The 15,197-nt window shown below is 30.7% G+C and overlaps 1 protein-coding gene across 30 annotated transcripts in view; it reads left to right on the forward strand.

Moving 5' to 3' along the window:
- The window catches only part of LOC105225059 (gamma-aminobutyric acid receptor subunit beta), a 105,692-nt gene that overhangs the window by 60,022 nt on the left and 30,473 nt on the right, over nt 1-15,197 (forward strand). For 21 of the 30 annotated variants that reach the window (XM_049458756.1, XM_049458764.1, XM_049458767.1 and 18 more), the window contains 2 exons: nt 350-432; nt 11,477-11,614. In XM_049458756.1, the coding sequence (XP_049314713.1) occupies nt 350-432; nt 11,477-11,614 (221 nt within the window). Of the gene's footprint in view, nt 1-349; nt 433-5,354; nt 5,493-11,476; nt 11,615-15,197 lie in introns of all 30 variants that reach the window. The other 9 variants (XM_049458748.1, XM_049458771.1, XM_049458780.1 and 6 more) reach the window with 1 other exon arrangement.

Below are 15,197 nucleotides of genomic sequence, written 5' to 3' on the forward strand. Positions count from 1 at the left end.
AATTTCCCTGCTTATATATTTTTTTAAATTGTTAACGCTTGTTTACAATTAAATGTGAGACCAATAACTAATTGTCATTGTGAAACGTAGACTTAAATAAAAAGCAAAATTATTAAATCGAAATCTTAAAGTAAGAAGTCAAACGCATCGAACATGTCTGAATATCCTTTTAGTAGTTTGTTTGTACGTTACAAAGCTTAAAAATAACTGTGCTTTATATTCTTATTTTAATATTTATGAACATTAAAGTTACAACCATAAATAATTTGATTTATAAAAACACTTGTTTATGCCATTTTCTAATACTTTGATTTTTTGGAAATTTTTCTTGCCGGATATGTACTTACAGATTAACAATTACCGCATCGTGTCCAATGAATCTACAATACTTTCCTATGGATCGGCAGTTGTGTCACATAGAAATCGAAAGCTGTAAGTAATTATTCAATTATTGTTCACATGCATATATATGTTTATTGATGCATAAGGCTTATTCCAATAAGGTTATTTGCTTATTTATAAGAGTATGTGATTAGTGGTGGTAGTATCATAATATATACGTAGATTATATAGAATTTAACTAAATTCTATTATAGTGAAGCCGAAGTGAACTTAAATTTTATTTTACTTAAGATTGTTTGAAATATGGGTCCTTATTAAAATAAACACAATCCATAGGTTCAAAGCAGTATGCAGGCAGTTTATTTTATATGGACTTGAAATTTCCGTTAGTTCAGATTATGTGCACGAATAAGGACCCTTTTAAAAAATAATGCACAAAAAAATATATATACAAATAAAGAGGAATATATAAAAACTTATATTTAGACAAGCTTTTAGTGAAAGCTTATGCGCTTTATATTCAGATGTATTCAAAACTTATTTTCATTAACAGCACACTGAACGTATTCCACGAAACCGTTACGCAATTTGTAATTAAGTATTTCTATATATAACTAAGTGTTTATTTATTATTATAAAATTAAACTTGTAAAATTTATCAAATAACTTAGAATGTGAAAAATGGTGGCATTGAGGTACTCCAGAAGCCACAGTGAGGGTTAATATTGAAATTACTTTAGTTAACCTTCGACTAAATAAAAAAGTCAACTTTAAACAAAATAAAGTTATGCCATCTCCAAATTTCGCCAAAGAAATTTTGCACAAGCTTTATGAAAGCTCTTTGTCGATTGTTATGTTGTTTTTAAAAGTTTGCGTAAGCTCTACAGAAATATACTTTTATATGGTAGTTGTTTTTTCCTAATTTGAATTGCCTATATTATACTTAAAGGAATTCATTTGATTTATTACAAGAGTATTTCGTAATGAAAATATTTTCTAAAAACAGCTTTTACATTAAAAACCAACAACAAATAAATTAAGTGACGTTTGGTAAAGCTTTTTGTGAAAGTTAGATCATAACATATACTTATACATATTTACTATAGATGAAGGGGAAATTCTATAAGACATACCTACATAAAAATCAAAGTGTTTCTTGATATACTGACGCCACAGACTAACAAAAAACTGCTTTACACACGAGCTAAAAGCAAACATATACCACCTGAAAAAACCATAAAAAACATTTTTGGAAACCCAAAACATTTCTGAAATAAACTACTTGGTGTATTGAAGCGCCGACAAATACATTCACCGCTGGTTTAGGTACATCTATGCCATAGTCAAAAGGATTATCTCTTTATACAAAAATATATATTTTTTTACTTAAACTATTTCGAAATTTCAGAACTAACTATTTACCTATTATGTGATGAACGATGATTAATTTTAAATTTATATTTATAATGAACGCTTAGTAATAACAAAATAGCAACAATGAAGTTGAAAATGCGTGTTATGGTCTATCAATATCGGACTAAAAGAAAAATAGCACAACTTGTGTTTGATTTACGACAGGCTTATGTTCGAAAAAATTTAAATTATTTATTATTTTGAGGCAAAATACGTATTTATTTTCTAATTATACTTTCTTCAATTAATTATTATTATTATTATTTTTTTTTTTCAACTACCCAAACCTAAATCATCAGCGTTAAATTGAGTTAGTACAAATATTCCTCACTTGAAACAGTTTAATTACAAATACATTCAAAATCAGCGTTCTTTATGAAACTACCATCTTCACTTTAGCAACTATCCAACAACCAATCGTAGTCTTCAAATTCATTACAAAGCTCTTTTAGCCAATTTTTGCATTTTATTTGAATTATTTTAGCAAAAAACAAAATACATATTCTTGGAACTTGCAGTCACAAGAAAGTAACTTACAGTATTTAGTAGAGATAGTAAATAAATGAAATTAATAAGATGAGAAAGAAACGTGTTGCAATTGGTTGGTTTTCGGTCGCCTTCTTTTCTTCAATTGCAATGACAGAAGGAGATTCGCTCAGGCACAGTCAGGTGCATTATCTATAGTTTTAGGTATATTTTCTGATTTTGCTAGTATCCAAATTGATAGAGAAGAATACCTATAAATGTAAAAAAAGAAAGTACATAGCACCAATAAGTTCATAGTAAAGTCATTTCCGTAATATGAATACATAGTGGTAAAATAATGTATATCAAATCGTAAACTTTCTAGTTTATTTCCTTAAACATAGCTGTAGCGTTAGAATAAATAAGAAATAACACAGGCATCTCTTAGAAAATTTAATCATCATTGCGATCATTTATTGTTTATTGCGTCTTCATTTCGAATTTGTGTATGTTACGATATAAAATGTGAATTTTTAAGTAGGCAGACCTGTATCATTTAAATAAAAGCATCTTTTTCTTTTTAATACACTTAGAAAGCCCCTAAAAGCACCGAAAAGAAAGTTAGATTCTTTTCTTCTTTACTGGCGTAGACACCATTTATGCGATTATTGATGAGCGCGACAGACGTTTCCTTTTCTTCGATGTTTGGCATCAATTCGAGATACCAAGTGTAGGCATATCTTTCTCCACCTGTTCTCTGCAATGATGTGGGGGTCCATATTTGCTTCCACCGACAGGTATTGAATCAAAAATCTTCAAAGCTGCAGTATTCTATTCCATTCGGCAACTTAAGCTTGCCAATGCTGCCGCCGATATTTGATTCGCTGAACTACATATGTCAACGGCGTCGTATATTTCGTACCGCTCATCGTTCCATTGACTATGCTACTCGCATAAATCTACCGCTAAACCTTTCCCTGGAACACTTTTATCACTCCGCACTTTTATGCCTCCGAACCATATAGCAGGACGGGAACAATGGGGGGACTCGAAATTATCTACCACATCGAAGTTATGACTGTCAACAGTGACGTGGAAGCCAAGTTTGATGATAGTAGATATTTCGTCTTGCCCTCGTTCACAACCAAACCCATACGCTTCGCTTGGCGTACGCCAGCAGCTGTATAAACTTATCGATGATCGTATCTTCTTGTTTAAGCTCTGCAGCTCGTATTATTTTCTACAGATATATATAGAAGAAGTCATTGTATGGAGAGTCATTTTCGATCCTGACTAGCTTTTGGTGTTGTTCAACGCCAGCTTACACAACCCTATCATCTTGCGGATATGTAAAGTTCAGAGATAGCAGCATAGAGGCAGTTCCTTTTCGTGCTGTCAAAAGCAGCTTTAAAATCGACGAAGACCCGTATGTATCGATCTTCATTACACGGGTCTTTCCAAGATGTGGCGCATGGTGAAAACTGGTTGACAGTAGATTTGCTAGGTCTAAAGTCACACTGAGAAGATCTAATCAGTTTGTTGGCGGTGAGCTTCAGTCTTTATATAATAAGACCTTATATTCGATATTAAGGTGTCTTATGCCGCGGTAATAGGTGCAGATTGTGCGGCCCCCTTATTGTGGATTGTGCAGAGAACACTTAGGTTCCAATCATCGGACATGCTTTCATCCGACCGTATCTTGAAAAGAAGTTGATGCATGCAAATTAGCAAATGTGGAGTGTCAAGTGGACAGACCTGTGTGATCTCAATGGTAGTACCACCTTCTTTTGAATACACTTCAGAAATGTTAAGAATACTGAGATCCTCCCTGATTATTATTTTCTTCAAGAAAAAATAAAAAAGCTGTACAGAAGCAATAATCTTCTTTTTTATTGCAACTATATGTTTCAGACATATGGTTTGCATTCGACGGCAACGTTTTACAGTTGGACTAGTTCGTTTAAGTCGTTGTTTGATATAAAAAACCTTATTAATGAAAAAAGAAATAACAGTAGCCATCTACGAGAACTTTCAAATTAAAAATAACTTTTCTAGTAGTTGCGGCATAGAGCGGTGAATGGTATGCCTGATTACTCATACATTGAAATATTCTGTTCCTAGTTTTGATTGCTGGATATAAGATTGTTACAAAAGTTACAATCTATTAAAAGTGCTAGTAAAGTCAAAGGTGCAGTTTTAAGCCAGTGTTTACCGATTAATTTAAATCAAAGAGGAAGAGATTAAGCTTAAATGCAAACCCGACCTTTAAAGTTCGCAGGATTTTAAGTATAATTTTGTGTGTTGCTTAGTAATAATATTATAATTTTTTAGAAACATGGCTCCATTTAAGCGTAGGGGTGCCTTATTGTATAATATTTATTAAATAAATATAATTTATTTAGAGGATTATTGAATAGGGGTTTAAAGCATAAATAGATAAGCGACTGAATAGAATTGTGCTGTGAACGAGTTTTTAACCGTTATGTGAAATTGATTATGAAATTAAAGAGAAAATAGAAAACGAGTCAGACTAGTAAAGAAGAAAGTTGCGAATAAATATAGTACGCACAGGTCTACCGTATAGTTTAATAAAGGAGCATATAGCCATACAATGTGTTATACACGTTACCTAATTCACAGTCCAATGAAAGTTGAATGTGTGAACGTTTCCAAAGCATGTAAGTGCACTTCATCAGATAAATATATTTTCATTCGATTTGCTTTTATTTACATTTTTTTATAATTTTGTGCTTCGAATGTTGAATACGAAATTCTAATCAAGCATTTTTAAGACTTCACTACTTGATACATACCAATGTTTGATTAACGCTTAAGTTGAGTTTGTCATATTTTATTACTTTTCCCACTTTCAATTCGAACATTATTCAAATATCACAATCAAACGTTCAATCATTATATTCGTAATCAGTACTTAAGCCATATAAAAAAAAATATAGATAAGTTTTATTTTTGCCAAACGAAATCATGAAAAATATTTAAACAAATTTTCATATTATAACCACAAAACTAAAGTTATAACAAATACACTTAAAAAAAATTTTGAATTGACCAAAACAAATTGGGAAATGACGTCTTTTTGTATATATATATGTATATTATTTTGTAATATGAAGTCGGTTACACGATGCGAGATATCCGTTACTTCTGGAGAGATGGACTGAGTAGTGTTGGCATGAGCAGTGAGGTCGAACTACCGCAGTTCCGCGTTTTGGGACACAGGCAGAGGGCGACCGAAATAAACCTAACCACAGGTACCCCAAACAAAACAACAAATATTAAACTAACTATAAAAAAAAAACATAAAAAATAAAAACAATTAAATGAAACATACAAACTCAAATATTCAAGCATTCAATTTAATGTATGAATTTCATTTTGTTCGTAACAAAATTTTTTCCAAATAAACAATGCAAACATTTGACAATTGCGTTTTTTGTACAATTACGTCACAACACACACACATCCACGGCAACATCAGAAATCTTTGATTCATTTTTAAGCGTATTCAGTTGATACATTGTTAAGAAACATATATATGTACATTTTCACCACCAATCACTCACCACTCACAATCGCAAACTCATAACATCACTTTCATGCAAACAAATATTATTTTTTACAATTTCCTCATGCATACATATGTCACACGCGCGCATACACACTCATACACATTTTTGCATCTTCATGTCACGTGTTATTTCTATGCATCAACCTGTTCGAGCCCATATGTCATACACCCCACTCATACATACATACAGCATATGTATGTACGTTCACAAGTTAAGCAAAAAAAAAAAAAATACTAATTTAAGAACATTTACATTTTTAACGAAATCTTTTTTAAGCATATTCACTCAAACATTTTTGAAATTGTATATTTTTCATTATTGTCAAGCGCTCTTTCATTGGTTTCGACGTACACCCACATGTACACATCCCTTTTGTGCCATTTTTATGTAAACCCTTTCGTTGCTCTCACTTCAACTTCTATATATATATATATATATACCTACATACTATGAATATTGCATATAGCATTACATATATCTGCATTTATCTGTGTTACTCATTTCACATACATTCATAAGCTGTTTTAATATATACGTGAATACATACATACATACATATGTGGCGCTCTGTGCAAAATTGTTGTGCGGAATCGGAAGGATCGGTGCTGTCTTTTTTTCAAGCAACGGCATTTTGATAAGCAATATTGTGTATTAAATACTGTTTTATATAGAATAACGTGTTATTGAGTAAAGCGTAAAATAAAAAGATTTTTTTTAACCATTTTTTATAAGAACCCTGCTGTTCTAAAAAACTGCCAATTATTTATATAATGCTATATAATCTTTTTCATTACTTGTCGGAAAATCTAAATTTTTGGTTGCGGCCCTTTTATCAAGCGTGCTGAATGAAAAAAAAAAATCCTCAAAACAGCTCAGCTCTTGGAATTGTACTTAGTAAGTGATATAGTACATGAAACTGGAATAGTAATCGCGAAAATGCCCCCCAAAATAATGGCTTTTTTTACAGGCCTTCTATTACCAGTTCTAAGACTGCTTTTCTTAGGCGTTTTTATATTAGAGTACAAGCCAAGTTATTCCCTATGAATTGTACATGGTACTTAACACAAAAATTTGAAGCAGATCAGTACGAATATAGTATATTCAAGAGGTATGCCCAGCATACTCTCTCTCTACCACCCTTTCGAAAGAATGTGATCTTCAATATGAAGCTCAAGAGTACTGTGTCAGTTGTCATAAAGTCAAGAAATGTTTTCTTGAATAACTTGTCAGTTAAGTGTACTGAGGTAGAGTGCTGAAGAATGTCATTAAGGGTGTAAAAAATATTGTTGCTTGCATTTTCGGAGTCAGAGTAAAAGTTTTATACTCAAGTTTAGGTTAAGTTAGGTTAGATGGCTGATCTAGACGGATTGCTTTGTGAAGTCATAGAAAAGAACTCCTGTGTTCGATCTAATAAATTATAAATTAGCAAAACGGTTAGTACCCAATACAAGTTTGAAGAGGGTTGAGTTGTTGCAACGTCATCTTCTTCCATGCAGCTTCTGCAGATAGCGTCTGGTAAGATTCGCAACCTTAAAAGCCGCACGATTAAGAAGAGGCTAGTCTTACTGAAAGCAAAGCATAATGGCTGCAACCTCGGCTTGAAAGATAATGCAATTGTGAGGAGGTCTGTAGCAGAAATTCATAAAGAGCTTCTGACTGTAAATCCCTCTACCAGTCTTCCCCCCTATGCTTTAATCAATTCGTAAAGTAGCTCCTGTCCCTCTCCTTACAGCTCCCTCGCCGATAAATGGGCAGAGAAGGAGCCGCCAAAGTTCGGTATGGCGACTCAATGATCTAACTGGTCCGGTATGAACTCAAAGTGTGTAAGGATATTCGAATGTTCACATACGTGTTCATTATAATATGTTTTGATAATATAAATCTTAGGACATAATTATTTTTATTTATTAAATAAAGTAATTTATACTGTTTTTATAAGGAAAGAAAATAGTATGGAACCAATGATCAGAAACAAAAAAAATATATATGCAAAAATAATGAATATAATTACAACCGTTACACGTTTAGTCACATTAACATGATGCGCCTACTGATTCCACATAATCAATTTTGTCAATCACCAATTTTGTGTTTACTCGCAATGCAACTCTACTCTCACACTATTTACTTCGTTCTCCAAATTCTATCTCTCGCTCTCTTACTGTCTCTCTATCTCTCTTACTCTAAATATAAATTCTTTAAAATTCCTTAATGTGATTAAGTTTTGTATCAAATTTTTAATTTCGTATTACTAACCAAATTTAAATAAACCGTGTGTTGTCCCATTTATTATATTTGTTTCAAATTTATTTTCAAAAAAAAAATTATAAATTGTTGTCGATAATTTTATTTAGTGTAATTTAAGAATTCGTAACTGATTTTTTGTCGGTATTGCACTAGTTTTTTCTTTGTTCGTATATTTTCTTGTGTTTAATTTGTTCGGAATAGGTGCAAATCGCAGCAGGACAAAATTGACCAATAACAACAAGTAAAGCAATTAATGAAGTTAGGCTGTACTCTTTTATTTTCACAATAAGCTCAAGTCTACAAAACAATAAATTTCCTACGCCGAAATAAACGTTTTTTAGCTTTGTGTTTCAAAACCCACAATTAGTGTCAAAAATTTAATAGTTAGTATATAAATACAACTATGGATTCGCAATTGCTTGGGCAGGCTTGATATATTTTTACTTTGGTTTGTAAATATATAAGCGTAAAAACCAAACTGTGAATATACCATCTACAAAAAGGAAGAAATCTATTTGCAAAAATTCAAAAATGTAAAAAGCAAGTAGTGCTGCCGCTCGCCAATTTATTTTTAATAAATGCAACCGCTAAAATAAAAAAAAAAAAAAAGAATATATATATAAATATATTGTATATGAGTAATTAAGAACCGAAAAATAACACCAACGAAAAATTGCTTACAAATTTAACCTCTTGAAGCTAACGCCCCCATCCAGTGCACAAATACACACACACACTAAGCATAGGCACACACACTAATTACCACGCTCACGATCAGGTTAAACTTGTACTAAAATACACAGCTGGATTTTGAAATTATGAAATATGCGAACACCTACTTATATATATATAAATAGTAGTACCTACCTATGCGCTACAACAACAAACTTTCTGCGTAATCTATCGCCTCTACTATCGCCTCTACAAAATATTCGTTGAAGTATATATTTTTTGCTGAATACTTTCGACCGCCTTACAACTCAATGCAATTGAACTTTTCGCTGCGAATATTTGTACATATAAATATATCTAATTGCTAATTAATTACAGGCAAGATATAAGAAATAATAAGTACTTTATTTATAAATATATTATATTTGTAAAAAGTGAACTGACCTTTAGCATTTGCGTATAGCGCACGGAATTAAAAAAATATATATCTATATATCTTATTGATGAGTAATATATAAATTAATGTAGACGAGAAGTTTATTACATAGGTATTTGAAAAGTATATAACTTACAGTTTAAACTAAACGAAGACGCTTTACAATTACATTTAAAATTTTTTATTAATAATTTTTAAAAATATATTGTAGATTAATTTACTGAACAACGCCTAATCAACCGTCTTTTATAGCAATTCTGAGTCGCTTAAGTCTACTTATTCAAAATAATACCAAATAATTCTTATTTTTGTACAACCCTTATTTTTATTACCACTAAGCAACAATGTATTTCCGTTATTTATTAATTAAGTTAATTTATTTGGACCGTTGTGACCCAAACAAAAATATTTAATTCCTTATCTTATCTACAATTTTTGGAATTGTTCAGACTGCTGGATCTTTGTGACCTTATCTGATATAGGAGAGGGCACAATAGATCATAGGTCGCAGTGCAAAGCCTCAATTTTCTATCTATCTATCTATCTGTCTTCAGTATTGAAAATTAGAGAAAAAACCCTTAATATAGTCGCACCTAGCTGGTAACTCTCCACAGATCAGATTTGAGTAATAGGCTAAAATGTGTTTGAAAGTTAAACGATTCTCAGAATTAACTTATCTAAAGACGGCACTAGACCGTAGACTGCTCAATCGTTTTGAGAACTAGCCTTAAGCAAATTTGTTGTATTGAGTAAAAAAAGTTAAATATTTTAATATTAAATAATTTCTAGATTTAAAGAGAGAAAAATACTTTAACCAGCAACAGCTAACAAAAGAATCTGGGCATGCAAGCAAGTTGTATGTGTAGAGCTTCTCCTTCTTTCATTCACAAATTATAATTTTGTTCAGAAAAAGATGTTGTACTGTCCCGCTATTTCAGAATAAAAGGCAGTACCAATATAACTAAAATTACACATCGCCCTGCACATCTTATTTTGAAGAAAGCGCAAAGGGCTATTTGCTCTTCTTTGTTGAAAAAGTCTAAGGTTTATGATATCACACATATTGGAGAGATATTTCAAGTGGTTAATCATTAGGCTAGTAACCCATGTGTAACCCACATTAGATAAGATCTATTATAGATTTTATGTTATGGCATAAACTGTTAGTAATGTACATATGTCTAGTACGCTTTAAGAAAGCAGATATCATTTACTGGAGGCCTTCGAACTTTATGAGGAACATTTTTAATTTCAAACACACAAAGACTAACCGGTTTTGAGACTTATTTTATGGTTATTACGAGTATTATGATAAGAACTTAGTGCAGTTTTGCTTTGGATTTTTCAGTTTGTTGCTTAGTGTATGTTTAAAATCTCAAATCAATGTAGGTAGGTAGAGGTGCAGCCCTATCGGGCTCAATTAGTTTTGATTTGAATTGCGCGTTAACCAATAGTTGATTATATATATGTAAGAAATTTAAGAGCCAAAAGCGTGTGTATATATATTATGCCATAAAAATGTATATATAAATATATATTAGTTAATTAAGCCTATCTGAAGGCGTCAACGAATTACTACTTACGTTGGTAATAATTTTTTAAGCGAATGGAATAAGACATACGAATTTCTCTTAGGTGCGAGTATAACTATTAGTGATATGTACAGCTTTAGTAAGCATACAGCAAGGCTTTTTTTGTTTCAATATATAATATATATATATAAATATACATAGTATGAAAACATGCTATGAACTTGTTAATAGTCTCACCAATTTATTCTTTGTTTATGCATATTTTTTCAATCTTTATCAAATAACAATGACCACTGAACGAACCAACAAAACTCAAAACCAAAAACATTTTGACCACATTATCAATGGTACCATGACTTAACGAACAATATAAAAATCATTCGTATATTATACCACCAAACTACATTAAACATTACAACATTATTTTATTAATATTAATTTTTATATAAATATTCTAAATATTCATTTGATACCCGATGTGTGAAATAATGTAATATTTACAATTCACTTAATACTTAAACTCACTCTAATATTTATATACTGAAATATACTTATTTTTTAACGTTACAAATCATATCAAATTTATGCCCCTCTCATCATCGCAATGCTAATGTACATACACACAAATTATTGGACGATTTCGCACAAAATACAAATCTCATAAAACAATCGTGCTATGCTTTCATTCTTACGACGACGTGACACACGACTTACTCGTTTGACAAAAAACAAAAACAAAACACAAAAAAAAAAATACACAAAAATAAATAAACAAACAGTCGGCTATACAATGCGTGACATTCGTTATAAATGGAATGAAGGTCCAAACTCGGTTGGTGTTTCGAGTGAGGTATCTCTGCCCCAATTTAAGGTCTTGGGTCATCGTCAGAGGGCTATGGAAATCAGTCTTACAACAGGTACCTGTAGACGGATACCGATTTTTCCTTTATTCCAGCTATATTTTTATTTCAAATCCAATTTTACTTTCAATTCATACATTTCTTTTATTACATACTACTATTTTTTTACAGTTAGATTCCATGACTTAAAGCATACAGTTATATTTTAGTTGTGATTTCGATTCGATTGTCATAATTTCTTATTGAAATTTATACATGTGATTGTAAAAAAGCCGAAAAAATCTAAAATGAAAAGTATAAGAAGCGAATCGAGTATAAAATATACAATTTGATAACAATTAGAGAATAAAAAAAAATAAAAAGTATTTATTTTGGTTATTCAAAATTTTTGCTAAAAATAAAAAAAAACAAAATCATTAAACAACAAAATTTCAATTTAATATGTATGCATATATAGTTCCACTTCATCTGCGAGTGTAAACAAGCAATAGTCAACAGCATCTTGGTAGAGGAAAGACATACCACCATCTGTCATCTATGAAATTTATTTCGTCCACGCTAATACATTTACCATATTTTACCACAAATTAAGTAGTAGTAATCGAAACAGAGTGAAAAACTAAATTATGCATCTGAAATTTGTTATAATCCCCGCTACATTCGTAATGCTTACGGAGTTATTCGAAACATTTTTTTTAATTTTTGATTATTTGATACGTCACCGTTTTCATGTACGTTCGTTTCGCTGGCAATTTCAATATACAATTCTAATTAGTAGTCTGACAGAAAACTTCAATTACGTGTCAAGAATAATGTACATATACTATATACATCCACAACTTAACGCGTTTTGTCAAACGGCGCACTAGGCTTAAACCAATTAATTCGCGTAAAGAGTATTATGGCTGTTCAATAACATAAGTTTTACTAAATCTTTCATGTTAGGCTCTCATTTTTTCAAAATTTTCCCTAGCGGCCTCTAAAATCAATGAAGTGGTTCGTGGTAATGTCAAATTACTTGAGCCTACTTACTCACTTAGACAAATTTTTTACGAAATTCTTTAAGTTGGTTACAAGTCCAACAATGAAACATAGAGCTAGTTTTTATTCAATTCTAAATATAATTATATATAGTACGAGTATACTAAATTTTCGTGGCAATTACTTACAAATTACAATTGGTTAATTTGAAAAACATAATTCTACCAAAAATTATAAGAAATAATACATACCAGTTAAATCAATGGTACCATGACTAATAGAGTTTACATATATTGAAACACTGCCATTGAAATCGAATTCAACCCGTTGGTACATACTTAATTCATGAACAAATTGTGCTTTAAAACTGCTTTCAAATAATGCTTTGCTTACCGAAAAGTAAGACACAAACAAAAATGCTCCAAATGCATACCTTCATATCATACATCGTTGTACAATTGTTAGTCACTCATCCAAAAAAATAAAAAAAAAAAAACAACACAGGGTTTCATAGCAACCCTGAAGCGTTTTACCCGATCCGACAAGGTGCCCTCAAGAAGGCTTCTTCTCACAGTTAATGGCGTGACCCAGAGCTCCTCATGGCTATGGCTGGGTTACCGCAACTCACTCATGCCTCGTTACACAAACGACATGAGCGTAGGAAATGAGTGTGGTAGCCCAGCTAAAACTGGAAACCAACCGTAATCTACATGACAATATATTGGATATACCGTGGCATACAAATTCAATAGCATCTGCGTGTAAAACAAAATGAAACTGTTAGGCTTAGAGTCACAAATTGATGACAAATTTAATATATTTGTTGCGAGAGTATCAAATAGGTTATATCTTGCTCTTGCGACTTTTTAAATACATACGCAACTTAGGCCCGGCGTTGGTTCGTGGGAAAGAAGCGTGAAACTTGTAAGTAAGTATATGAACTTCGTATAGTTGAGAGAGGTTTCGTGTTTTAATTTACGGTTGAAGAACAGCTGAAGTTTAAGTATAACTTTTAAACAAATTTATGAATATATATTGTTTTATAAATATTTTTTTTTTTTATTTTTATAAATAACTAATAACATTTAAGCAATTTATGCATTTTCGGGTTACTTGCTTACCAACGTCGGGTTATAAGTGATTCTAGAAAACCTTTCATGAAATCAATAGTTTAGTGAATTGTTTCATTATAGTCTTTAAGAAAATATTCAAAGACCAAGCTCAACATTAAACCATATTTGTGGCATTTTCAGAGAAAGTAAAACTTTTGAAATAATTTTAATTATTTCGCGAATTGAACGAATCTACGGGATAAGTGGATATATACAGTTAGAAGGCCAAAAAAGCGAATTTTCCAGAATTATTTCTGAGAAAACTTTTAAATTTATTGAACCGAATTTTGTAAATATATTATGATAGCTTTTAATGTATGTTAAGACTTAGTATTAGTACAAAAATATTTATTTCGAAAAAAAGGCGTCTTGCGGGGACCAAAAAAACCAAACAGATTTCGTTAAAGTAATGTTAAGTCTAGTAACTAATCGGAAGAAAAAGCAAAAATAAAAAATTCACAAAATGGCGGTTTCTCAAAAAAAAATCGATTTTTGGCCAAAATTTCGGTCTTAAATTGGAAAAAAATATTTATCCGTGAGAAAAAAATTTTCTAAAAAATATATTTAAGAAGCTCGTGTTAACATTTGAGACTATGGGCTTAGCCGCTTCCGAATAATGTTGGTCACCGACTTTGGAAACACCATTTTTAGAAAAATATAACTATAAAAAAAAAAAGATTTTTTGAAAATTCTAACTGTATTTAAACCTTTAACATAAGCCGACCATCTAGAGTAATTTCAAAAATGCTTTTGACATATATTTTCCGACTTCTATTGATCCACCGTTTAGACATCGCAGCATTATAGCAAATTTCTCAAATTAAAGCTATTTGATGCTGCTAAAAAATATTGTTTGTGTTGGCATATGCCCACCAATGATCTCATGAAAGGTTTTCAAAAGCCAAAACTTTTAAAGTTTTAATTTATATATTTTTATTTTATAATATATAAACAAAGTCAATATGAAGCTATATATACTTGTAATACTACTAATATATTTTTAGTTTCTTATGTAATATTTTTATAATGACTGAATATAAAGTTGTTTACATTCGCAGCTTGAAAGCAATTGGATGTCGATTGATACCTATTGATACATGCAGAAGTATTACAAATTACAAAAACAAAAAGAAAATAAATTAAATAGCCTACTAGAAAATTAAACCTTTGCTGATAATGCAACATTTATTATATAAAATATGTAAATATTGCAAAAAAATATAATAATAACTTGGAGAGAATAATTGCATTTTTCCTAATAAAACTACTTAACTTTAACGTGCAGTTGTATTTATACCCAACTTATCGCATGTTTCTTTCCTTACAAATAATCATACTCCTAATCTTATGCAATTACTGGTTCGATTTGACAATATGATATACAAGTGCAATCATTTAGATAATTACAAAATATTTGAAAATCAAGCAAATATAAAATAAAAAATAAAAATAAGAATATAAAAAAATTAAAAAATTAAAAATTACGATAAACGTATTAATTTTGCATCTCTATATCTCACAACATACATACTATGTACTATTTATAT

The sequence above is a fragment of the Bactrocera dorsalis genome, chromosome 5 (assembly GCF_023373825.1).
Source record: "Bactrocera dorsalis isolate Fly_Bdor chromosome 5, ASM2337382v1, whole genome shotgun sequence".
NCBI lineage: Eukaryota > Metazoa > Arthropoda > Insecta > Diptera > Tephritidae > Bactrocera > Bactrocera dorsalis.